The sequence below is a fragment of the Cannabis sativa genome, chromosome 6 (genome assembly GCF_029168945.1).
Source record: "Cannabis sativa cultivar Pink pepper isolate KNU-18-1 chromosome 6, ASM2916894v1, whole genome shotgun sequence".
NCBI classification, from domain to species: Eukaryota; Viridiplantae; Streptophyta; class Magnoliopsida; order Rosales; family Cannabaceae; genus Cannabis; species Cannabis sativa.
Window position 1 is genome coordinate 44,588,706 of NC_083606.1, and position 25,026 is coordinate 44,613,731.

Below are 25,026 nucleotides of genomic sequence, written 5' to 3' on the forward strand. Positions count from 1 at the left end.
GGCCTTGTGTCAATTTGGAATGGTAGAAATGATAAAGTTTGGCAAAACAAAGTGATGGGGGTCGAAAGCATTGTGGCGTCTGCAACAAACTACCTTAATCAATGGCGTGTTGCTCAAAATTTAAAAATAATGGGCTACTGTTCACTGGTTTCATTTCGGTAGATGGGGCGGAGCAATGGTGTGTTCCAAGCGGTAATAGTATTAAGGTTAATGTCGATGCGGCTGTGTTTAATGATAACTCTACCCATGGTGTTGGGTTTGTGGCGAGGGATTCTAACGGCTTTTTTGTAGAGGGCAGTACAAAGTTGTTCCATGGTTTGATTTCTCCTGTGGTGGCCGAAGCAATTGGGGTCCGGGAGGAGTTGAGTTGGATCAAAGATCATTCGTGGCTCAGTGTGGTTTTAGAAACGGATTGTCTTTCGGTTGTACAAGTTATCCGTAGCTCCGTGGTTATGCTTTCCTTGTTTGGCAAAGCTGTTAGTGATTGCAAGGATTTACTAAGTACTTTGCATAATGTTTCTTTTTATTTTGTAAAACGATCAGCAAATGTAGCAGCTCATTCTTTTGTAAGGGCCTCTATATCTCACCCTGATCGCATTTTCAATTTGAACACTATTCCGGTTGAGCTATTACCGAGCTTGGTAAAAGATTTATTCGTTTAATAAATGATGACTTTCATTTAAAAAAAAAAAAGTTTTGATATTGATCTGATTTTATAATATTAAAATATTTATTTTCTGCAATATATATGCGTATCTTTTTTGAAGGATTATGCTGCAATTATACACGTGATTTTGTCCGAAACAACTTTTATTTTGGATATAAAGTCCAAATATCAAGAGTGGAAGGTACATATAAAGTTCTAAACTATTTCCCAATAAAAAAAGCTCTTGGCATTGGCATTGGCATTGGCAATCAAGAATGACAGCTAGATAGAAAAAGATGTTATTACCAGCAAATCCAGTTCCGACTAAAAATTTACAAACTACATCATGGTCTGTCTTAGCGAACCTAACCAACTCCTCTTAGTACCACCACACAAATAAAACACAATGATCAAGGAAATCCACAAAAACACGACCAGAACTTCTTAACTGGCTGTGGATAAAGGACCATTCTTGTGTTTCTTCAACGACTCGCAAAACATAGAGAACGCCTGTCCGAGTTCATTCGGAAGAGGGAACTGAAGGGGAAGAAGGGTCCTCGACGGACGGACATTGTAGTGCTTGTGTTGCTTAATTGCAGAAAATTGATGAGCCAGAGCTGGCTGCTGCTTATTAAGGCCTTCAATGATAAATGAGAATGCTCCAAAGGTAAGACAGCTCTGCAGAAGCGCTTGGGGTGCACCTATACATAAATGGAATATTGAAGTCAACAATTGCTTGCCACTAATCACATGTCATTTGATGAAAGGATATCTGTGAATCTGAGATTAAGGATGTATGGACACATACAACACAAGCATGAAAAGGGCAATTATGCAAACTTTCAAGGGAATAAAATATAGATTTAAATATAAATGAATGCATACGATAATTGATGTGCCTAAAAGACTAATAAGACATCAAAAGATAGTGTTGAATTTGGCGAAAAAAGCTGTACAGTTGTTATATTATTATGAGGCAACATTAGGCACTGCGCTCTAATCCACAATAATATTTATAAAATGCAAGTTGATATAAGAATTAACTATCATTAATGATCCATTAATAATTGTTGAAACCATTTAAATTTTTCCATGGCAGTAACTGAAAAAAAATCATTTATTACTTGGTCAAATTTGGCCCAATATAAATTAAACCAAACTTTTTAGGATGGCCATATTTAAGAGTTTTTAGCCATCTTTTACTTAGGGTTGGCTTAGTGAAGTTCTTAATTCCCAAACAATATCTTAAGATCATCTTCCATTCTTCCCCATTGCCTCACTTTGATAAACGAAAACCAAAAGCATTAAATTTCCCATGTAAGCCCGAAAGGCCAGTGATTATTACCAGGAAAACTAAGAGCAAGACCAGTGCAACAACCAGCTACTCCAGCATTGATAACTGCACAATAAGAAAGTGAGATTAAATAACTGTAGCACAAACTGTGCTAAAGAAACAATTTGGCATTCAAACTTAGTATACCATCATCTTTTCCTCGAATCTTCTTCAATATGCAGACAACTAAACTATGAACTCCAGACAAAACAGCAAATGTCTGAAAGAAGTAGAAAAAATGGCATATACATTTAAAAAATGAGGAATTCAATAATAATTGCAACCTCTACTAAATCCACTCATTCAACAAAATACTATTATAGCTAATGAAAATGATACTGGGATCCATAGACATACCTTGGCAGAGGATGCCGCTTCGGAAAAAGATCCCTTAAAGCCTTTTTTCTTTACAAGCCCCGCACCTAAAAACGCATACATATTTATATTTATACAATACACAAGTATAATAACACACATCAAAACATATATGGTCATTTCAAATTTTACATTTATAAAAATCCATTAACAAAAACATTATGTAGCTTGAGCACTAATATTGAACAAAACCCACACAAATCACAGTGCCATTTTCCTCCCATAAAACCTTATCCACCACCCAAATGCAAGGAAAAAGTTTATGGGTTTTAAAGGAAAATATACCCAAACATAGATATCATCACAAAACCCAACCCCAACCCCTAATAAGAAAATACAAATTTAACCCAATAAAAATCACCTAAAATTTACCCAATATATACTAAAATCAACTCAATATTTTTCTCAAGAGAACAAGAAAATCAACTCAACATAAATTTAAGAGCAAAGAGGAAGTTATATATAGAGTGAAGTACCATAGCCAAAAACAGAGCCCATGAAAGCACCGGCGGCCGAGTCACCAGCGAATCTAAAAAGACATACGGTGGCACCGCTGGAGGAGTTAGGGACCAATGCATTAGAAGGGTTAGGGTTAGATTGGGAATCGAAATCAGAGTCAGAATCGGGTATTGGAGAATCCGACGTTGCTGCCGCCATGGCTATACCTATAAACTATATCTCTTCTCTTACTCTTTAGCAGAGAAATTTTTTAAATTAAAATACACAAAACTGAAAACAGTAAGTGAGTGAGAAAGGATCCCGTTTTGTCTTTACGTTTTTCTATTTTTTGTTAGGTTATTTATATTTATTATTCAAAACGACATCGTTCGTCTGTAAAATATCCATGCCTTTTTTTTGGTTGACAAAAATGAAATATCCATATTTTGCAAAAATATAATAAAAATAAAAAGTACATAATCAAAATTCAAAAGGACAGCATTTTCCAAAAAAAAAAAAAAAACTCAAAAAGCAGCCGTTTGGTATATGTACATAGATGACTGATATTACCAATTTTCAGTTACATCACCTACCCAATTTTTTTTTTTAGAGAATAAGTTCTGTTATTATAAATTCAAAGAGTCATTTACAACAACAGAAAATATAGTAGGAGGAATCTCCCCACCAAATACAATTAGAATCCATCGCTAACGCCTGTTTAGCCAAGCCATAAGCAGCTTGGTTAGCATCTCTACGAACATAAAATACACAAACATTAGGGAAATTGAATAACAGATTTTTAACATCAAGAACCAAATCTTTAAAAGTTGGTGAACAAGATGCTAAGTTGCTAATTGCTTGGACAAGCATCAGAGAGTCAGTCTCAATTTATCAAAAAAAAAAAAATTTATATCAGTATTTTTTTTATTGATTTTAATTATTCATTACCAAAACCCTATTACAAAGTTTAGGAGTATAATATAGATTCCACAAATCACTCCCACGTGAACAATGTGACAAAACACACAATTATTTTAGTATCTTAATTTAAAATATACTATTCTTTCTATTTTTTTGTAATTAAATTGTATAAAGTTAATTAAATGGGAGATAAACATGTTAAATAACTCATAAAATGGTTACAAACGTGTTTAACTTGCTATAAATTTGTTAACATGTTGATAAGTTAACAAAAATTAAAGCATAATCTTTTATACAAACGAGCCGGGTTAGATCAACCAATTATTGAGTTTAGGTTTTAGTTTGGACATAATTAATAAATAGGTTGGGTATGAGTTTGACATTTGATAATAATACCTAAGCCTCGACACGATATGAGCACGATTCATGAACACGAATTACCACCCCTTACTCTCAAGAAGTCCTTGTTGGAAATTATTTTACCAGGATCTTAGATCTACTCACAAGTATGTTGATTAACACCCTAAATATGAACTTTCTAAAACGGTGAAATAAACACATATAAAGTTTAGTAAACCTTACATTGGGTGCAGCGGAATATAATGACTCCTTCCGTTCAGATTTCTAGCCCTTGATTCCTTAGACTGAATAAGTACCTTTCCTGCAACTTTAACATTCAGTCCCTTTCTGGTAGACCTAGAGACTTCAGATAGGTTTTTACACTTCTCTAAAATCACTATTCCACCCCCAGAGTAATCACCATCTTATTAGAAAGATTTTCTAGCACAAAGGCAAATTTCGAAATCTGATGAGGTGTAGTCTAAGAGTTTTAAACATACCCTTATCGACTAACATATAGTTCCTCTTCTTTATCTTAAGATTTACTTGATTGTCTTCCAATGTTCTTCTCCTGGATTAATCTGATACCTACTCATTACTCCCACTCAACAGCAGGTGTCTGGTCTAAGGCATACTAAAGCATGTCTAAGACCTCTCACTGTTGATTTAAGAAATTCTTTCATGGCTTTACCTTTTCTGGAATAGTTGAGACTTTTCCTTAGATAAATAAAATCTATATCTAAGAAGTTGTGAAGCTTCTATAGATTGCCATTGGAAAGAAAATGCTTCAGCATCTTACTAAAGTTAGTTGCTTGCATTAGAGTAAGTAATTACCATGTATACCACAAGCCATAGGTTTAGATAAACTCAAACCTATAATACTAGGACCAGGAAGTTTGTTAAGTCCATTGAATAGACTTATAAACGAAAATTTCCTTTTATGTCCTTGTAATAGAAAACTTTAGGTTACTCCATGTGAATGGATTAAACCATAGTTTATTGGCTTTTCTTCTTAGTTTCTTATCTTGACAATCCATTACTTGTTTAAACTCACAATGGATTTTAATCACTAGTGTCTTCCAAGTCATAAGAAGGTGAGTTCCTAGAAACTCTCCCACTACGACAAGGTACTGTGAATTATGTCTAAGAAAACTAAATGGTATTAACCTCTTCGGTTGTGACAAGACAACAGAGGCAGTGGGATCATCATATGTCAAATAAGATGATAGAACACTTTTGGAATAAATATCTCCTTTATTTGCTACTTTGTTTTCAAACTTAGTCATTTTCTTAGAAAAGTAGTATTTGTTTAAACAAACACTTTCTTATCTAATGACTATTGGATGGTCCACCCCTAATCACTTAAAATAGCTAACAAACCATGGTTAACAGTTCTAGCTTTTCTTAAGATTTTGATTAGGTCATCCATGAATCTAGTAATGATTTACATTAAGTATACAACCATTACATCATTCTGAAATTGTATTACCATAGAAGGAATTAGGCAACGACTAGTAACTAATCATCAACATGCAACTCGAAATTTCTCGGGAGGTAAGTTTGGATATAATTCAAAAATCAATTTAATGATCTTTGAACTGCATATCTACTAACTACTTCTCCACCCCTATCAGTTCGCAAGATCTTTAACCACTTACCTTAATGGTGTTTAACCATTGCTAGAAATTAATGAAATTTTTCAAACATTTCAAATTTCTTTGCATAAGGTATAATCTAGAGTTATCGTTTTAAGAATACAACGAAAAACTCATATCCACCCCTGAATGTACATCCATCTACGAATGAGATGAACTACTTTCAGTGGATATAGGCATATTAACTCTTTGCAGAGATTGATCTTGTCAAATCCACTATGAACAAGATACAAATGCCATAGACTAATAAAAATGTGGTTTTATCGTTTTGATGACTTAGGTTTAGTTACATCAAAAAGTTCTTAGAATAGTGCAAGTGGATCCTGGTCACTGAATACCTAACTCATATTCCATACAGTTTGAATCCATTAATAGAAGATGGATATTAAACACTTGAAAGTGTAACTGTATTGCTTCCTGGAAATAGAAATATAAGAAAATTTCTGTTTGGAATCTAAAATTAAAGTCAAAGACTTAATTTATACCAAATAAAATGAGTAATTCTTTCTTGGACCACCACTACTAATTTAACTCTAAGTCAGATTTGCCCATACAAGTAGGAGATTTCTAAGATTGAGGATTTATATCAATTGGGAATAGAATTTCGGGATTATAATCATATGCGTCATTTAATTTCTTAAGAGAAAATATAATGACATTAAATGATATATAGACCATTCATCCAATGATATTTTATTGAGCTAATTCGAAATGAATAAGCTAAGAGGAATTAGGATAATTTCGTTGATTAAATAAGAATCCAACGATGCTTCAATTAGCGAAAGTCAAAGTAATCTTATTTATATAATCTTCTTGTTTCATATCGTAAAAATACTAGTCTAAGGTGTCATCAATTGATGAACAGCTAGATGTTGCATATACAATATTTATCTATCGAGATCTAACACTATTATGTATGTCTAATGGTGAAAATCCATTAGGGATTTATCTCATTAGATAAACAAACCAAGTTAGACCAACAATGAAGATTCAAAATTAAACTACAACTTAATAACAGAAAATAACATGGTTCAATATAAATTCATACACAATTCAGAAATTATTAAACATATAGCAAGTAGGAATGACAAGTGAAAATACTAAAACATACAATCCTAAATAATTTCCAACGTTTTCAACAAACTGATATCAGTGTCCCATTTAGGCGAGAGTCAAAGCTACCATCCATTGAATAGAGTTGTCAACTCATCTAAAATGTTAAACATTCTAGCAACCTTTTATTTAATCAAGATTGGAATTCAGCGTTGTCCCGTTTAGGCGAGAGTCAAGACAATTCTATCTTATGAGCTTCCACCATTGTTTCGCAATTTGCAAGTCAAATATGGTCGCCACCATTAGGGTGATCCATACCATATAAAACACTTACAAACTACTTATCTTTCGAGATTAAACGGTGCGAAATTGCTAATGAACGTTCCTCCATTAGGGAGGATTACTCACTAAAACAAACGCGATGTAAAACAAACAATGGAGATCGAATATCTTAATAATAAAGCTCATTATTTAAAGAGAGTTGTATTTTCTTTGATTCTCTTTATTTAATCTATTTATTTTAAATATATATTTATTTAATTAAAATTTCCAATTTAGAATGAAAAATTCTAAATATAAATTTTAATTTAATATTTACAAATTTTACTTAGATGGATATGAAAATAACATGAATTATTTCCATCTTAGTAATAATTTCCAATAAATATTTAGAAAAATATTCAATTTAAGTTGTTACAAAATTAATTTAAATTAATTTACAACTCAAATTTAATTTTCTATAAATATATATTGCATTTCGAAAAATTAAAGTATTTAAGGATAGAATTTTTGAAAATGCATGTTAAAATAAAAAATAAATCCTGGAAAAATTATTCTAATTTAATGTTGGCCCAAAATTAATTAATAAAATTAATTTACAACAAAATATATAATTTTCCTATTTAATTAAATATATAAGAAAAATTTCAAATATTTAAGTATGATGATGAAAATCAACTTAAATATTAATTTTCTATTTAATTAAATACACTAGAAAAATACTTCAAGCAAACACAGATAATATCTATCTAGATTTTACTTTGAGTAATTAATTTAATTTCTAATAATATACTTTAATTCATTTATTTTAAATTAATCAATAAATGAAAAAATCATTGATTTAAGTTGGTCCAAAATTAAAATAAATAATTTACAACTTTAATCTATTTTTCAAATAAAATTTGAAATTAATGCATTTAAGAAATGCAATTTCGAAATTGATTAATAAAATAAAGAAAAAATATATTTTGAAAATTATTTAAATTTAGTTGAAAAAATAAATTTCAACTAAAAATAATTTTCTACTTAATTAAGTGTTATGAAAAACAAATATTTAAGTATCATGATGAAAATCAACTTAGATATTTAATTTTCAAAATAATTAAATGTATTAAATTCAAGAAATAAATAATTAAGTGTAGAGAAGGCTTAATTATTAATCTCTCGTTTAATACTAGGAAAAATATACTTAAAATATATTGTACCAAAATTAATTATTTAAATAATTAATTTCACAATTTATAATATTTTCCTATTTAATATTAGAAATAATAAGTAGTCTAGAAATAACTATCTATAAAAAATATCTTATTTGACTAAGTATCTTTTCCACAAAATTTGAAAAAATATCTAATTTAAGTTGTATTAGAAAAAATCTAGAACTTAAATATTTTCAAATTTAAATTTAATTAAATATCAACAATTAAGTTGTAACCACTTAATTTAAAAATATTCCATTTTAAGTTAATATTCGAAAAGATATTACCTTAAAAAAATATCTAAAATATTCCATTTTAAGTTAATATTCGAAAAGATATTAACTTAAAAATACTAAAGAATCTTAATAACCAATGCCTAAAATTCCTCAACTTAATTTTGAAATTTTAAATCCAAAAGATATTCAGATTTAAGTTGATTAGTTAGAGATAACTAAATATCAACTTAAATAGGATATTTAATAAAAAATTTAAATTAAGCTTCAGAAAGAATCTAGATGGTTATAATTCTATATTTAATTAAATACAAGAAAATACATATAGTTTAGCTTAGAATAAAAAATTCTTTAAACTATAGTTTTCTTAAATTAATTTCAAAATAAATGAAATTAATTATGTTGCTAATCAATTTTATTAGGTTAAACTAATTTAATTAACCTAGTACAGTTATTCAAATCAAGCAAATGGGCCTTCACAATTGGGGTAGTTCATGTGAGGGGGTGCTGGGTTCAGTATGTCGTACCCACTACTATGGCTCCCAACTCTCACACAAGACCCAAAAGAGAGGAATTTAACCTTAAAATGAACAACTGTTATTAATTGAATAGGCCCAAAAACTAAATGGGCCTAAATAAAATCTATCAAGAACTATGATATTTTATTTAGCAACAACAATCTATATGCATCTATAATGAAATTAAACACATAGGCTCACACAGGCACACTTTGGATGGGTCCTATCATGTTGCTAGGTCATACACAGATGAAAGAAGATTGTAAATATACCTGTTACAAATTATTGACTAGACCAAGGGAGCCATCAGATCATTAGATCTGGCAACCATGGCTATTTGCAATCAAGTAATAATAGGTTTTGAAAACTTACAAACAAGCTAAAACACATACTCCTGCAACAAGGTTAGCTGGATAGTTGGATGTAAGATTTATTTAATTTTAAATAATTAATTTCGAAATATAATTAGTTAAATAAATAAAAAATTATTTTTCGAAAATTTAAATAAAATAAAAAAAAATTCGAAAATTTTTTAAAAAAATTAAATTTAAAATTTAAAATTAAACCTACAATTTTGAAAAATTAAGTTTCAACCAACCTAAATATCATTTCAAAATTTGCTAACTTCTTTTAAAAATTTAATGTTATTTTATAAATAAAAAATTAAAAAAGATAAGTAAATATCTTTTTTTCAGATTTTAAATGTAATTTAAATAAATAAAATAACAAAATTTAAAAGTTAGCAAAATATCTTACTTCTATTTAAAATTACATGATTATAGTTATCTTATTTTAAATTTAAATAAGGTCAAATTATTTAAAAAAAAAAATTAATTTAAAAAATTTAAAATCTGACCTTAAATTTAAAAATAAGATAAGATATAATCAAATTTAAAAATAAGATAGATAATTAAGCAAAAAAGATAGATACTTACTATTTTTAAATTCAAATTACACTAATATCATGAATTAAATTTAAAAAATATTAATAAATTTAATTATGATAATTAGAATTGAATTAGGAATAGTAAATGTATAAATACAGAACTACACAAAAAATCGGAAGTTAATTCATGAAAAAACATGAAAAATCGAAGAAAAACGAAAAAATTGCGACCTGTACGGACAGTATGCATTGCATCCTGCCCATGGGCGCGCATGGGGGTTGCATGGGTGAGGGATATGGGCGCAGGAGGCTGCATGCAGCCTGTTCCGCGCGCGTATCCCTGTTGCTCAACCCCGATTTTTTCGAAACTTCAAAAAATCATAACTAATTCAAATTAAATCGAAATTGAGTTCTGTAAAAAGGTAACTTGCTTAATTTTTTCCATAATATCCAATAAAAATAATTCCAGAAACAGATATTCAATTATTTTTCACGAAAATTCACAAACATCAATCAATCATCAAATAACACTCAATACAACATGATACAATCCAAAACATCAAACAATCGTTTTAAAGTCCAAATTTCTTGCAAGCAAATCAATTACCATGGCTCTGAGGCCAGTTGTTGGAAATTATTTTACCAGGATCTTAGATCTACTCAAAAGTATGTTGATTAACACCCTAAATATGAACTTTCTAAAACGATGAAATAAACACATATTAAGTTTAGTAAACCTTACATTGGGTGCAGCAGAATATAATGACTCCTTCCGTTCAGATATCTAGCCCTTGATTCCTTTCTGTAGCAGAGCATTATCAATATCTGAACCTGGATCTCTTTCTCTGATTCTTTAGTGCTGAAACTCCTTCTTGCTGAAAGTCTTTCTTCACGATCTTCCTCACTATGATTGAGGTATCACTTGCTGTGTGTGGGAACTACTCTCACACTAAGAATTTCAAAATATTGAAGAAGAAAAGAAGAGGGAAGTGGCGGCTAAAGATAGGGAGAGAGAGAGGCTCAGTTTTTTCTGAATCAGAAGTGTAATTTTCCTGAAGCCTTCACTATCTATTTATAGCATTCCACTAGGGTTGGGTTTGAATTATTTGGCATTAAAATAATGAAAATATCAGTTTAAATTACCTACAAAAGTGGCCGGCCATGCATAGTGGATTTGGGCCTCACTTTTTGCAATTTTGCAGTTTTATCTTTTCTGCATCTGATTTTCTCAAAAACGCCAATTTTCTTATTCAACCATTTAAATGCCAATTCTAACTCTTTAATAACTATAAACAATTATTAAATAATATTGTCATTTATCATAATTATCAATTGAACCATACAAAGTATCATAATTAACAAATATGCCCCTAAAACTCTTTCTTTACAATTTCGCCCTTACTTAGTGAAAAATTCACAAATAAACATAGTCTAAATTGAGAATTATAATTGATTAATTAAAACCAATTATATGAGTCTTACAAGTAATATTATCTCAACTAGTGCGGGGACCATGGGTCTATATAACCGAGCTTCCAATAAGTAGATCAAGAATTTATCACTAAAATTCACTAACTTATTAATTCTTCGTTGAATCCACGCATAGAACTTAGAATTGCACTCTCAGTATATAGAATGCTCTATATGTTCCACCATATAGACACATCATTAGTTATCCATTGTTATAATCCTAATTTGATCAATGATCCTCTATATGAATGATCTACACTGTAAAGGGATTAGATTACCGTTACACCCTACAATGTATTTAATCCTTGAAACACTTAACCCCGTATAAATGATATTTCAGCTTATGTGAAATGAGATCTCCACCATTTATTTTCGTTTGGTCAAGCTCGAAGGAGATCATCCTTTACTTACTATTCGCCAGATAGAACCTATAGATTCCATGTTTATGTTAGCGCTCCCACTCAATTGCACTACAGTGTTCCCAAAATGTACGTATCACCCTGACCTAAAAGTAGGCTTAACTAACAAATCAAAGAACACGAATAACCTCTTGAGATTGAACCTAATCATAACAGGATTAAGATCATTTGATCTAGGATCAACTAGGTGATATTGACTTGAATAGATATTACGGTAAGTTTAATAAATATAAGTCAAAGTTCAATATCGGTCCCTTCCGATGCATACTCCATGCATCCAACCTGAGCTTTACTTTAACCAATGTTCTGGAAAGAACATAGTACTTCTCCAAATGCAAGTAAACTCTGTTGTAGATTATCATATCAGTAAAACCCTATGTCTGATAAATCTAGGAAACTTTATTCACATAGTCATGTTTACTTTCCAATGTGTTGACAACACAATAAACAGGATCAAGTATGTGAAAAGGGTTTCAGATGAATTTATACATTATGTACATATAATCATGAAATAAATCATGTGAACCATGCAACATTAAATGTTATTTCTGATCTATATTAATAAGTAAATCTGATTGTATTGAAATGAGTTTTATTTAGGGCATAAAACCCAACAGTCCTTTTATATTATAACCACACAACCTTCTTCAAACAAAGGCTGGGACTTAATCTTCTTTGTGATTGGTGGAAACTAGTTTCCTTGCGTTATTAACCCCCATGTTTTTCCTCTCACTTATTGTCTTGTTACATGTTACAATGTTATTTCTTTTGACATTCTTTTTTTCTTCCTTCTTTTATGAAACTTACTTACAATTGACTTACGGGTATTTTCTTACTTATTCATGTTTTCATATTTTCATGTTTCCATAATTTTCTTTTTTCAGAAACTATTTAGTATTAAGGTACTTTGTGATGGAAATTACTTTTACAGGATCAATGCCATAAGAAATACAAGAAAATTCCAAATTTCTCAAAGAAAAAGATAAAAGATAAGTAAAAAATGATAATTTTTTCCTTTTTTTCTTTGCTACATGATTTTCGAAATTTCCCTACACAAGAACAAGGGAATTCAAAGTCCTAATTCTATTGGGAATGCTTGAAGAACAGAGCAATTGCCTAAGATTGTTAAAATTGATGTCCATCTGGTAGTTTTGAGAAACCGGGCTCGGTTCACGTCATCAAGTCCACTCCACACAAGTGTAAAGCTAACTTGGGAGACATAGAAACTTTTCTTGGTGACGTGGGCATCAATGTTTGACACATGGCAAGAAAGATGATGTCACAGAGTTGAGTAGACCCGAGTCATAGCAGTTAACTTGGGAGGGGTACCTTACCTTGCGCCCAGGTTGACTTCGGGAACTCCGGGATAGAAGTTTGGACTTTGATAACTCATTTCCAACTCATTACCTTTCGGTATTCTGTACCATGAAGAATGGAGCAATCAAATCCAGGCCTTGGGAGCTAAAATTACATGAACCTACACCACGGAAGTCAACCTGGGCACTGAGGGTTTCACCTAGTTCCAAAGTTGACATCCATAACTAGAGTTTTTGTTTTCGGGACTATCTTAGTGAAAATGGATCAAAATTTGCATCAGGACATGAATTAGACATAACACGAACATATTTGAGGCACTATAATTAGATTCAAAGAAAGTTAATTTTAGCACCTACAACACCTGGTGCCCAGACACCCAGCGCACAGGTTGACAATTTGTCAATCTGGGCGACTTCCAAGTATCAGATTGACGATCTGACTTTTGCATCATCTTTCTCTTCATAAAAAATGGGGATATAGGTACTTTTATGGAAGAAACAGCACTTCCTAGGTGCCAAAAGCAAGGCCCAGTGCCCAGGTTGACACCCGGGGCTGGCCTAGCGCCCAAGTTAACTTTTTATCAACTTGGGCTGATTCGAATGATGTTTTGAGAACTCTTCCAAGCATATTCTATATTTTCAGTAAATATTAAGATTTAACTATTTCTAGGGACCAAACAAAACTTTCAAGGGACCGAAATTGGGACCCAACATATAGGTTGACACCTTACACTAGGCCCAGTGCCTAGGTTGACATATTGTCAACATGGGCCTTTTCCAATTAGATTCTCAAAAAATTATTCTGAGTATTTTTTCCATCATCACAAATAATAACGATTCAAGCAAACTCAGGTTGAAACCATAAACCCAAAGGCCTAGAAACAGAGCACAGCGCCCAGGTTGACCTAGTGCTGGGCTTAGAGCCCAGGTTGACAATCAACCTGTTGTGCTAGTTTCAATCATCCAAATGCCAAACCTGATCCGAGTATTCACTCCAGAATGGGAAAAGATGGGGTAGGAGTTCTCGTCCTCAAGTTCTAGAACCTTGAAAGTATTAAAACGACATCCCAAAAGCTCCGAAATAAGCACCCAACGCCCAAGTTGACAAATGGCCTAGTGAGCTGGGTTCTGCTTATTCGATTCGAATTTTGTTTCGATTGTCCGTCTAATTTTTCACAATAACTAAGATCTATGAAATCAGAGATGTCAAATTCACAACTTGGCTTTTCTCATTTCTAACATGGGAATACTCAAAAATGAAGAGTTTCAAGTCTCTCATTTCTGCAAAACAACATCTTCGAGAACTAATGATCAACTTTGCCAGAGCACAAAAAAGACTAAGTGATGTCAAAATATCACTTTGGCATCAAAAAATACATCCGAGGACGTCTTCCCACTCACCCAGCGTCCAGTCTAGGTGCTAAGATGGTAACCTGAGCATTGGGCCATGAACAACCTTCAGTAAAATGGCCATAACTCACTCATTATTGATCTGATTGATGAGATTCAACTTGTGTTTTGTCTATTTCAATGCTCTATAAAGTTATGTCTCACAATTCAATCTCAAATGTAATGCCCTAAATAATTAGGCATGCTACTCAAAATGCTTATGAAACCCTAATCCCCTAATCGGGATTACTAATTAAAATAGCGCAGAATTTAAACTTTTATATTAAACAGACTGAAAATAAACTTGCAATATATTTAAACTTTTCAAAATAGTTGGGATCCCAAAAATATTTACAAACTTATTACAAGTTCTTTCTTACTAGCCGACCTAAGCGGCAAAACAGAATACAAAAGTCAATACTGTTAGACCTATAACCCGCTTGGTCTGAAGTGGCGTGAACATGTACATTCTTCGTCCTGCTCCTAAAACTCATGGTTGATCAGCTAATGCCTGACCCTTTCCTGCACAGTAGAGCACCCGTGAGCCAAGCCCAGCAAGACAGTATAAATCACAATAAATATAATATGCTCATTTACATATGTCTGTATAGCACAGACCTAATCACTATATCAACATGTCCATTTATGTCTACGTGGTGTAGACCTATGTGTTGCGCCCACACATCTAATTAAATCTACGTGACGTAAAACCATGTGTTGCTTTCACACGTCTAAATACATTAAGGCCTTAGAAGTGGTTCATCTCGGTTATGTGTACCGAGTCCAACCTGATTATGCCTTGAGCGCATAATCCATAAATTTCATTTCAATTAACATGACATGGCATTTATACACATATTTCACTAGGGTAATAACCGTAGATTAACAAACCGTTCCTATCAGGGTAATAACCGTAATCCCGGTTACCATAACTCACATATATCATATTTAACATATGCGCCACTGCGCATACTCTACATGCAAACTACTGTCTTACTTGTTGTCCAGCAATAGAAGGAGATTCCAAATCCCCGGGTGCTCCTGATCAGGTGCTGGTAATCCTAGTCACACAAATCTGGGATAATTCATACTTAGGGTTATCCCCTGAATTTTAACTCAATAAAATTCAAGCATGGCATTTACAATACAGATAATCAAATAGAGCTCGAAAAGAGCTTTCCAACGGTAAAAAGAATGTCCCAAACGGAGTCCCAAGTCAAAAGTTATGGCCAAAACAAAATTGGGAAAAAGATAGCTCTCTGCTGGGTTTTATGGTTGCGACGACCATAGATCTGGCCGCGGCCACTGGGTTCGAAAAACTCAAAAAACCAGATTTTAAGGTCTAAACATGCCCACTTTACCATATATTCGAACCTTAATCAAACCATACCCAAAATTAACTTCTTACAAATAAGAATCATCACAACAGAAAGCTAAAACAACAATTCCAACATGTAAACCCCTGATTTCAAATTATTCAACAACACAAAAATCAAACTTCTCCAACAAGAACTCAAGCTCAAAACTTGAGCTTGATCTCAAACCAAACCAAACAATTCCAGCAATAAAAATACCAAGAAATACTAGGTTTCAAACACAAGAATCAACCTAGAATTTTATCCAAGACTCAAAGGTAAAAATCACCACAAGATAAAGGAATTAACACCCAAAATCAACAAAACCATGTATCAATTCCATAACATGCAACTCAAGAACAAAATAATCAAAACATGCTTTTATCACAATTTAAATTCAACAAAAACTTCAATCAAATTCAGTAAAGAAAACTACCTCCATCCCAATCAAAGCAAAGCTTAAAATTCTCAAATTCCCAAGCTTCAACTAAGCCAATAATCAAGCAATCCACACCAATTTCCAACAAAATCAAGCTTGAACCAAAAAGAGGGTAAGAGAGGGAGAGGGTTAGGCTGAGAGAGAGAGAATTAGCCAAAAAATCAATCCCTTTTCCTTTCAAAAACCATTTAATTCAAAGTAACCCACTTATGGTCAAATGACCATTTTGCCCTTAGGGCTATAAAACCAACATATTCATTTTCAAGGGCATAAATGACAAATCACACTCAAATATTGCCAAATAAATTTTAGATTATCACATGTCAAATAAAATGCCAAATAATCAATTCAATTTACATTTCGGGCCCGAACCCGGTTCGGCCCGAAATTCCCGGGTGTGACTATACCGCGCTAACCTGTCAGAACACACCTGAAAAGACAACACAGGCATACTGTATAATAATATAGTTCTATTAAGCACGTAATTAAATTAATCTCAACAATTTACCCTTCTCGGGTCATAATTACCAAAATGCCCCTGGCTCACCAATGGGGTCTTTAACATGTTAAATTTCATATAATTTCACATATGTTGAACTATATAATAATATAATTCCTCAATTAACTCATAATTATCTAGTTAGGGTTTTTCTAATCCTTTTCTTAATCCCGGGTATTACAATTACCCCCCCCTTATAGAAATTTCGTCCCGAAATTTACCTGAACAACTCCGGATATTTCTGCTTCATATCCGTCTCGAGCTCCCAGGTTGCCTCTTCTACTTTTTAGTTCCTCCACAGTACTTTCACCAGTTCCACAGTCTTGCTTCTCAAGACTTTCTCTCTTCTATCAAGTATCTGCACTGGTTGTTCCTCGTATGATAAGTCTGGCTGAAGTTCTAACGCTTCATAACTCAGAACATGGGACGAGTCTGAGACATACTTCCGAAGCATTAAAACATGAAACACATTATGTACAGCTGCTAGCGCTGGGGGCATAGCCAACCTGTATGCTACTTGCCCTATCCTCTCAAGGATTTCGAAAGGTCCAATGAACCTCGGGCTAAGCTTTCCTTTCTTCCCAAAGCGCTTTACGCCTTTCATCGGAGATATTCGGACAAATACCATGTCTCCGACCTAAAAATCAATATCTCGACGCTTTGGATCGACATAACTCTTCTGCCTACTCTGAGCCGCGAGCATTCGCGCTCTAATCTTATCAACTGCCTCACTTGTTTTCTGAACAGCTTCGGGACCCAAGAACTTTCTTTCACCCACTTCATCCCAGTGAATAGGTGATCTACATTTTCTTCCATATAAAAGTTCATAAGGAGCTATCCCGATTGTTGCCTGATAGCTGTTATTATAAGAAAACTCGATCAAGGGAAGGTACTTTACCCATGATCCCTCAAAGTCAAGCACACATGCCCGTAGCATGTCCTCTAAAATTTGAATGGTCCTCTCGGATTGCCCATCCGTCTGAGGATGGAAAGCTGTATTGAACTTTAACTGAGTACCCATAGCTCGATGCAAACTCTCCCAGAATCTTGATGTAAACTTCAAATCTCTATCTGACACAATGGACTTTGGGACACCATGCAGACGAACAATTTCTTTGACATATAACTCAGCATACTGATCAATGGAGAAATTTGTCCGAACAGGTAAAAAGTGAGCAGACTTTGTAAACCTGTCTACTATGACCCACAAAGAGTCAAATTGTCCCGTGGTTCTAGGCATACCTACCACGAAGTCCATAGCAATGTCTTCCCATTTCCATTCTGGTATGTTCAGTGGTTGCAGCAAACCTGCAGGTCGCTGGTGCTCAGCTTTCACTTGCTGACACGTAAGGCACTTTGCAACATACTCAGCGATGTCATTCTTCATGCCTGGCCACCAGAACATGGCTTTCAAGTCTTGATACATCTTTGTCGACCCTGGATGAACTGAATAAGGAGTCCTGTGAGACTCATCCATGATCTCTATCTTGATGTTCTCATCCATAGGCACAGAAACTCAATTCCCAAATCTCAACATTCCTGTTTCATCCACTGAAAAATCATTAGCTTTCCCAGCCGAAACCCTAGCTCGGGTTTTTATCAATTCCGAATCTTGCTTTTGTGCTTCTTTAATTCTCTCTAGAAGAGTGGATTGCAGGGTAATATTAGCCAATTGCCCCACGACCAACTCAATCTGAGCTCGAGTCATTTCGGTCGCTAGCTGTTGAGAGATTTGCTTCATAGAATTCAACTGACTCTGACCTTTTCTACTCAGGGCATCAACAACTACGTTAGCTTTACCAGGGTGATAAAGGATCTCACAATCATAATCCTTCACCAATTCTAGCCAACGCCTTTGCCTCAAGTCTTTCTGGGTGAAGAAATATTTCAGACTTTTATGATCAGTGTATATCTCACATTTCTCGCCATAAAGGTAATGTCGCCAAATATTTAGCGCAAATACCACCGCTGCGAGTTCTAAATCATGAGTAGGGTACCTCTGCTCGTACTCCTTTAACTGGCGAGAAGCATACGCTATTACCCTCCCAGCCTGCATAAGCACACAGCCGAGACCCTGTCTCGAGGCATCACAATATACCACAAACTTTTCCTTATCTGAAGGAAGAGTTAGTACAGGAGCGGTAATCAAGCGTTGCTTTAACTCCAGGAAACTTTTCTCACACCGATCAGTCCAAACAAACTTCTGGTTCTTTCGGGTCAGCTCCGTTAAGGGTACAACAATCTTTGAGAAACCCTCCACGAACCGACGATAATACCCAGCCAAACCCAGAAAACTTCTAACCTCTATAGCTCATTTCGGTGCTGGCCAATCCCGAACAGCTTCAATTTTGGCCGGATCCACCTGTTGGAAATTATTTTACAAGGATCTATTTACTATCATGTATGTTGGATTAACAACCTAATATGAATTCTAAAACAATGAAAATAAACACATATAAAGTTAGAAAACCTTACAGTGGGTGCAGCGGAATATTATGACTCCTTCCGTTCAGATCTCTAGCCCTTGATTCCTTTCTGTAGCAGAGAATCACCAAGATCTGAACCTGGATCTTCTTTTCTCCTTCTTTGATGCAGAATTTGCATAGTCTTACATACTATGATTGTGGTACCACTTGATGTGTGTGGGCACTACTCATTCACTCAAAGTTTCGAAATTTAGAGAGAAGGAAAGAGAGAGAGGCATGTGAGGCATTTTCTGAGAGAAACAAAATGATCAAAGATGTGTGTGTGTTTCCTCAAGCCAACACTTTCTATTTTAGAAAACCCTCTAGGTTTAGGTTAGAATTGTATGGCATTAAAATAATGGAAACTACAAATGGAATTTTCCATGCATAGGCCCGGCCATACAAAGGAATTGGGCCTCACTTTACAACTTTTCCATTTTGTTATTTTCCATTCCCATTTTCTCAAAAATGCCAATTTTCCAATTTAACCTTTTAAATGCCAATTCTAATTATTTAATAACTTAAAAATAATTATTAAATAATATTTCCATTTAATATATTTATTAATTTAGACATATAAAGTCTCTTAATCAATAAATAAACCTAAAATCTCTTTTCTTTACAATTTCGCCCTTGCTTAGTGAAAATTCATAAAGTAGACATAGTCTAACTTTTAGAATTATAATTGATTAATCAAAATCAATTAACTGAGTCTTACAAGCAGTATGGTCTCAACTAGTATGGGGACCATGGGTCTATATAGCCGAGCTTCCAATAAGTCGAACTGAATTTACCAAGTAAATTCCCTAACTTATTAATTCCTCATTGAATCCACACTTAGAACTTGGAATTGCACTCTCAGTCATATAGAACGCTCTATATGTTCCACGATATAGACACGTCATTAGTTATCCATTGTTATAACCCTAATGTGATCAATGATCCTCTATATAGATGATCTACATTGAATAGGCACTACTGTTACCGCTACACCTTCAATGTATTTTATCCTTAAAACACTTAATCCTGTATAAATGATATTTCAGCTAAGTGAAATGAGATCTCCACCATTTATCTTCGTTTGGTTAAGCTCGAAGGAAATCATCCTTTACTTCTATTTACCAAATAAAAGCTATAGATTCCATAATTATGTTAGCGCTCCCACTCAATTGCACTACCCTGTTCCCAAAATGTACGTATCACCCTGACCCAAAAGTAGGCTCAACTAACAAATCAAAGAACACGACTAACACTCTTGAGATTGAACCTAACCATATCAGGATTAAGATCATTTGATCTAGGGTCAACAAGTGATATTGAATTGAGTAGATATTACGGTAAGTTTTAATATATCTAATCAAAGTTCAATATCGGTCCCTTCTGATGTATACTCCATACATCCGATACTGGTAAACTTTGCCAATGTCCTGGAAAGGACATAACACTTTTCCAAGGTGTAATAATACATATCGCTGATTATACCATGTCAGTCTAAATCCAGTGTTCTGACAAATCAGGGAATAAACTTTTGAACATATAATTAAGATTATATTCCACTGTGTTGACAACACTATAATCTTTAACCAACTCATATGTTCTGGACTTAAAAAGAATTCATACATTATATACATGTAATCACGAAATAAATCATGTGAACCATGCAACATAAAATGTTATTTCTAATCTTTATTAATAAGTAAATCTGATTATATGAAATGAGTTTTATTTAGGGCGTAAAACCCAACAAACTCCCACTTGCACTAATATAAAACAAAAAGTGCATTTCAAATAATCATTAACACCTTGATATACAAATCAAGTGTAATAGTAGTAAACTCCTCGTAATAGGATCTGACAGGTTGAATTAACAACAACCTTTTCTCCACTATTACTTTCCTTAATCACAAAATCCTTGATAATGTGAAATTCCTCTCTCTATATGTCTACTCTCTTGGGATACTGGATTCTATACTTTTGGGCAACTACTTCTTGGTTATTCAGGAAGTAACCCTAGTAGTTAAGGCAAGTTGGAACAGTGCCACAAATGTATAGAACTTTCCTTAGACTGAATAAGTATCTTTCCTGCAACTTTTAACATTCAGTCTCTCTCTGGTAGACTAAGAGATTTCAGATAGGTTTTTACACTTCTCCAAAATCACTACTCCACCCCCAAAGTAATCACCATCTCATCACCTGACTTTCTAGCACACAGGCAAGTCTCGAAATCTGATGTGGTGTAGTCTAAGAGTTTCAAAACCACCCTTATTGACTAACATATAGTTCCTCTTCTTAATCTTAAAAATGTACTTGATTGTCTTCTAATGTTCCTTTGCTGGATTAATCTGATACTTACTCATTACTCCCACTCAACAGCAGGTGTCTGGTCTAAGGCATACAAAAGCATATCTAAGACCTCTCACTGTTGATTTAAGAAATTCTTTCATGGCTTTACCTTTTCTGGAATAGTTGAGACTTTTCCTTAGATAAATAAAATCTATATCTAAGAAGTTGTGAAGCTTCTATAGATTGCCTTTGGAAAGAAAATGCTTCAGCATCTTACTAAAGTAAGTTGCTTGCATTAGAGTAAGTAATTACCAGGTATACCACAAGCCATAGGTTTAGATAAACTCAAACCTATAATACTAGGAACAAGAAGTTTTGTTAAGTCCATTGAATAGACTTATGAACGAAAATTTCCTTTCATGTCCTTGTAATAAAAAACTTTAGGTTACTCCATAAGAATGGATCAAACCATAGTCCTATTGGCTTTCTTCTTAGTTTTTTATCTTGACAATCCATTACTTGTTTAAACTCACAATGGATTTTAATCACTAGTATCTTCCAAGTCATGAGAAGGTCAAGTTCCTAGAAACTCTCCCACTACGACAAGGTACCGTGAATTGTGTCTAAGAAAACTACATTGTATTGACCTCTTCGGTTGTGACTAGACAGCAGAGGCAGTGGAATCATCTTGTAACGAATAAGATGATAGAACACTTATGGAATCAAGAAAAAATATCTCCTTTATTTGCTACTTTATTTTCAGACTTAGTCATTTTCTTAGAAAAGTAGTATTTGTTTAAACAAACACTTTCTTATCTAATGACTATGGGATGCTCCACCCCTAATCACTTAGAATAGCTAACAAACATGCAAACCAGGGTTAGCAGTTCTAGCTTTTCTTTAGATTTCGATTAGGTCATCCATGAATCTAGTAATGATTTACATTAAGTATACAACCATTGCATCATTCTGAAATTTTATTACCACAGAAGGATTTAGGCAACGACTAGTAACTAATCATCAATATGCAACTCAAATTTCTGGGGAGGTAAGTTTGGATATAATTCAAAAGTGAAATTAATGATCTTTGAACTGCATATCTACTAACTTTTTCTCCACCCCTATCAGTTCACAAGATCTTTAACCACTTATCATTGCTAGAAATTCATGAAATTTTTCAAACATTTCAAATTTCTTTTGCATAAGGTAAAATCTAGAGTTATCGTTTTAAGAATACAACGAAGACTCATATCCACCCCTGAATGTACATCCATCTGCTAATGAGATGAACTTAATTTCACTGAATATAGGCATATTAACTCTTTGCAGAGAATGATCTTGTCAAAACCACAATGAACAAGATACAAATGCCATAGATTTATAAAATATGTGGTTGGATCTTTTGATGGCTTAAGTTTAGTTACATCAAAGAGTTCTTAGAATAGTGCAAGTGGATTCTGGTCACAGAATACTAAACTCATACAGTTTCAATCCATTGAAAGAAAATGGTTATGAAAACACTTATGAAAGTGTAACTGTATAATTAGTAATTCTTTCTTTGACCACCACTACTAATCTAATTCTATGATTTGCCTATACAAGTAGGAGATATCTAATATTGAGGATTTATATCATTTTAGATAGAATTCCGGGAATATAATCATATGCGTCATCTAATTTCTTAAGAGAAAATAAGACTTTATATGATTTATAGACCATTCATCCAATGATATGTCATTAAGCTGATTCGAAATGAATAAGCTAAGACGAATTAGGATAATTTCGTTTTAAATAAGAATCCAATGATGCTCCGATTAGCGAGAGTCAAAGTAATCTTATTTATATAATCTTCTTGTTTCATATACTAGTCTAAGGTGTCATCAATTGATGAATAGCTAGATATTACATATACAATATTTATCTTTCGAGATCTAACACTATTATGTTAGTCTAATGGTGAAAATCCATTAGGGATTTATCTCATTAGAAAAACAAAACAAGTTAGACCTACAATGAAGATTCGAAATTAAACTACAATTTAATAACAGAAAATAACATGGTTCAATACAAATTCATACACAATTCAGAAATTATGAAGCACATAGCAAGTAGGAATGACAAGTGAAAATACTAAAACATACAATCCTAAATAATTTCCAAGGTTTTCAACAAACTGATATCAGTGTCCCGTTTAGGCGAGAGTCAAAGCTACCATTCATTGAATAGAGTTGTTAGCTCATCTAAAATGTCAAACATTCTAGCAACCTTTTATTCGATCAAGATGTGAATCCGCGTTGTCCCGTTTAGGCGAGAGTCAAGGCTATTCTATCTTATGAGCTTCTACCATTGTTTCATATTCTTGCAATTCTTATACAGTCGCCACCATTAGGGTGATCATAAACTATATAAAAAACTTACAAGATTACTTATCTTTCGAGATTAAACGGTGCTAACTTGCTAATGAACGTTCCTCCATTAGGGAGGATTACTCACTAAAACAATAGCTATGTAAAACCAACAATGGAGATCGAATATCCTAATAATAATAAAGCTCATTATTTAATGAAGGTTGTATTTTCTTCTAATATTTATTTTAATCAATTTATTTTAAATATATATTTATTTAATTAAAATTTCCAATTTAGAATGAAAAATTCCAAATATAAATTTTAATTTAATATTTATAAATTATACTTAGATGGATATGAAAATAACGTGAATTATTTCCATCTTAGTAATAATTTCCATAAATATTTAGAAAATTATTCAATTTAAGTTGTTTCAAAATTAATTTAAATTAATTTACAACTTCAAATTTAATTTTCTATAAATATATATTGCATTTCGAAAATGCTTTAACATAAAATAAAAATAAATCCTGGAAAATTACTCTAAGTTTATGTTGGCCCAAAATTAATAAAAATTAATTTTCAACAAAAAATATAATTTCCCTATTTAATTAAATATCTAAGAAATTTTTTAAATATTTAAGTATCATGATAAAGAATCAACTTAAATATTAATTTTCTATTTAATTAAATACACTAGAAAAATACTTCAAGCAAAACAGATAATATCTATCTAGACTTTTATAGACTAATTAATTTAATTTCTAATTATAATATATTCTAGTTCATTTATTTTAATTAATCATTAAATGAAAAATCATTGATTTAAGTTGGTCCAAAATTAAATAAATAATTTTCAACTTTAATCTATTTTTCAAATAAAATTCGAAATTTATGCATTAAAGAAATGCAATTTCGAAATTTGGGAAATGATTAATAAAATATAATAAAATATATTCTGAAAATTATTCAGCTTTAAGTTATTCTGAAATAAGATTCCAAACTTAAAACAATTTTCAACTATAATTAAATAACATGAAAATAACAATATTTAAGTATCATGATGAAAATCAACTTAGATATGGAAATTTTCAATTTAATTAAATGTATTAAATTCAAGAAATAAATAATTAAGTATCGAGGAAACTTAATTATTAATTCTAGTTTA

The 25,026-nt window shown here is 32.6% G+C and overlaps 1 protein-coding gene across 1 annotated transcript; it reads right to left on the bottom strand.

The window, feature by feature from the left end:
• Positions 1–792: 792 nt before the first annotated feature.
• LOC115695636 (chloroplastic import inner membrane translocase subunit TIM22-2) lies at positions 793–3,230 on the bottom strand. Its single transcript, XM_030622690.2, has 5 exons — positions 2,831–3,230; positions 2,337–2,401; positions 2,127–2,199; positions 1,992–2,045; positions 793–1,347 (listed from the first exon to the last, which is right to left on the bottom strand). The coding sequence occupies exons 1-5, from the start codon at positions 3,009–3,011 to the stop codon at positions 1,091–1,093; spliced, it is 630 nt and encodes a 209-aa protein (XP_030478550.1). The 5' UTR covers positions 3,012–3,230; the 3' UTR covers positions 793–1,090.
• Positions 3,231–25,026: the final 21,796 nt, after the last annotated feature.

Excerpts from the sequence above, each read along its gene's own strand:
- LOC115695636 (XM_030622690.2), bottom strand. The coding sequence starts at position 3,011 with ATGGCGGCAGCAACGTCGGATTCTCCAATACCCGATTCTGACTCTGAT. Across the intron at positions 2,046-2,126 it reads GATTCGAGGAAAAGATGATG|TTATCAATGCTGGAGTAGCT; the intron begins GTATACTAAGTT and ends CTTATTGTGCAG. Across the intron at positions 1,348-1,991 it reads TCTTGCTCTTAGTTTTCCTG|GTGCACCCCAAGCGCTTCTG; the intron begins GTAATAATCACT and ends ATTTATGTATAG.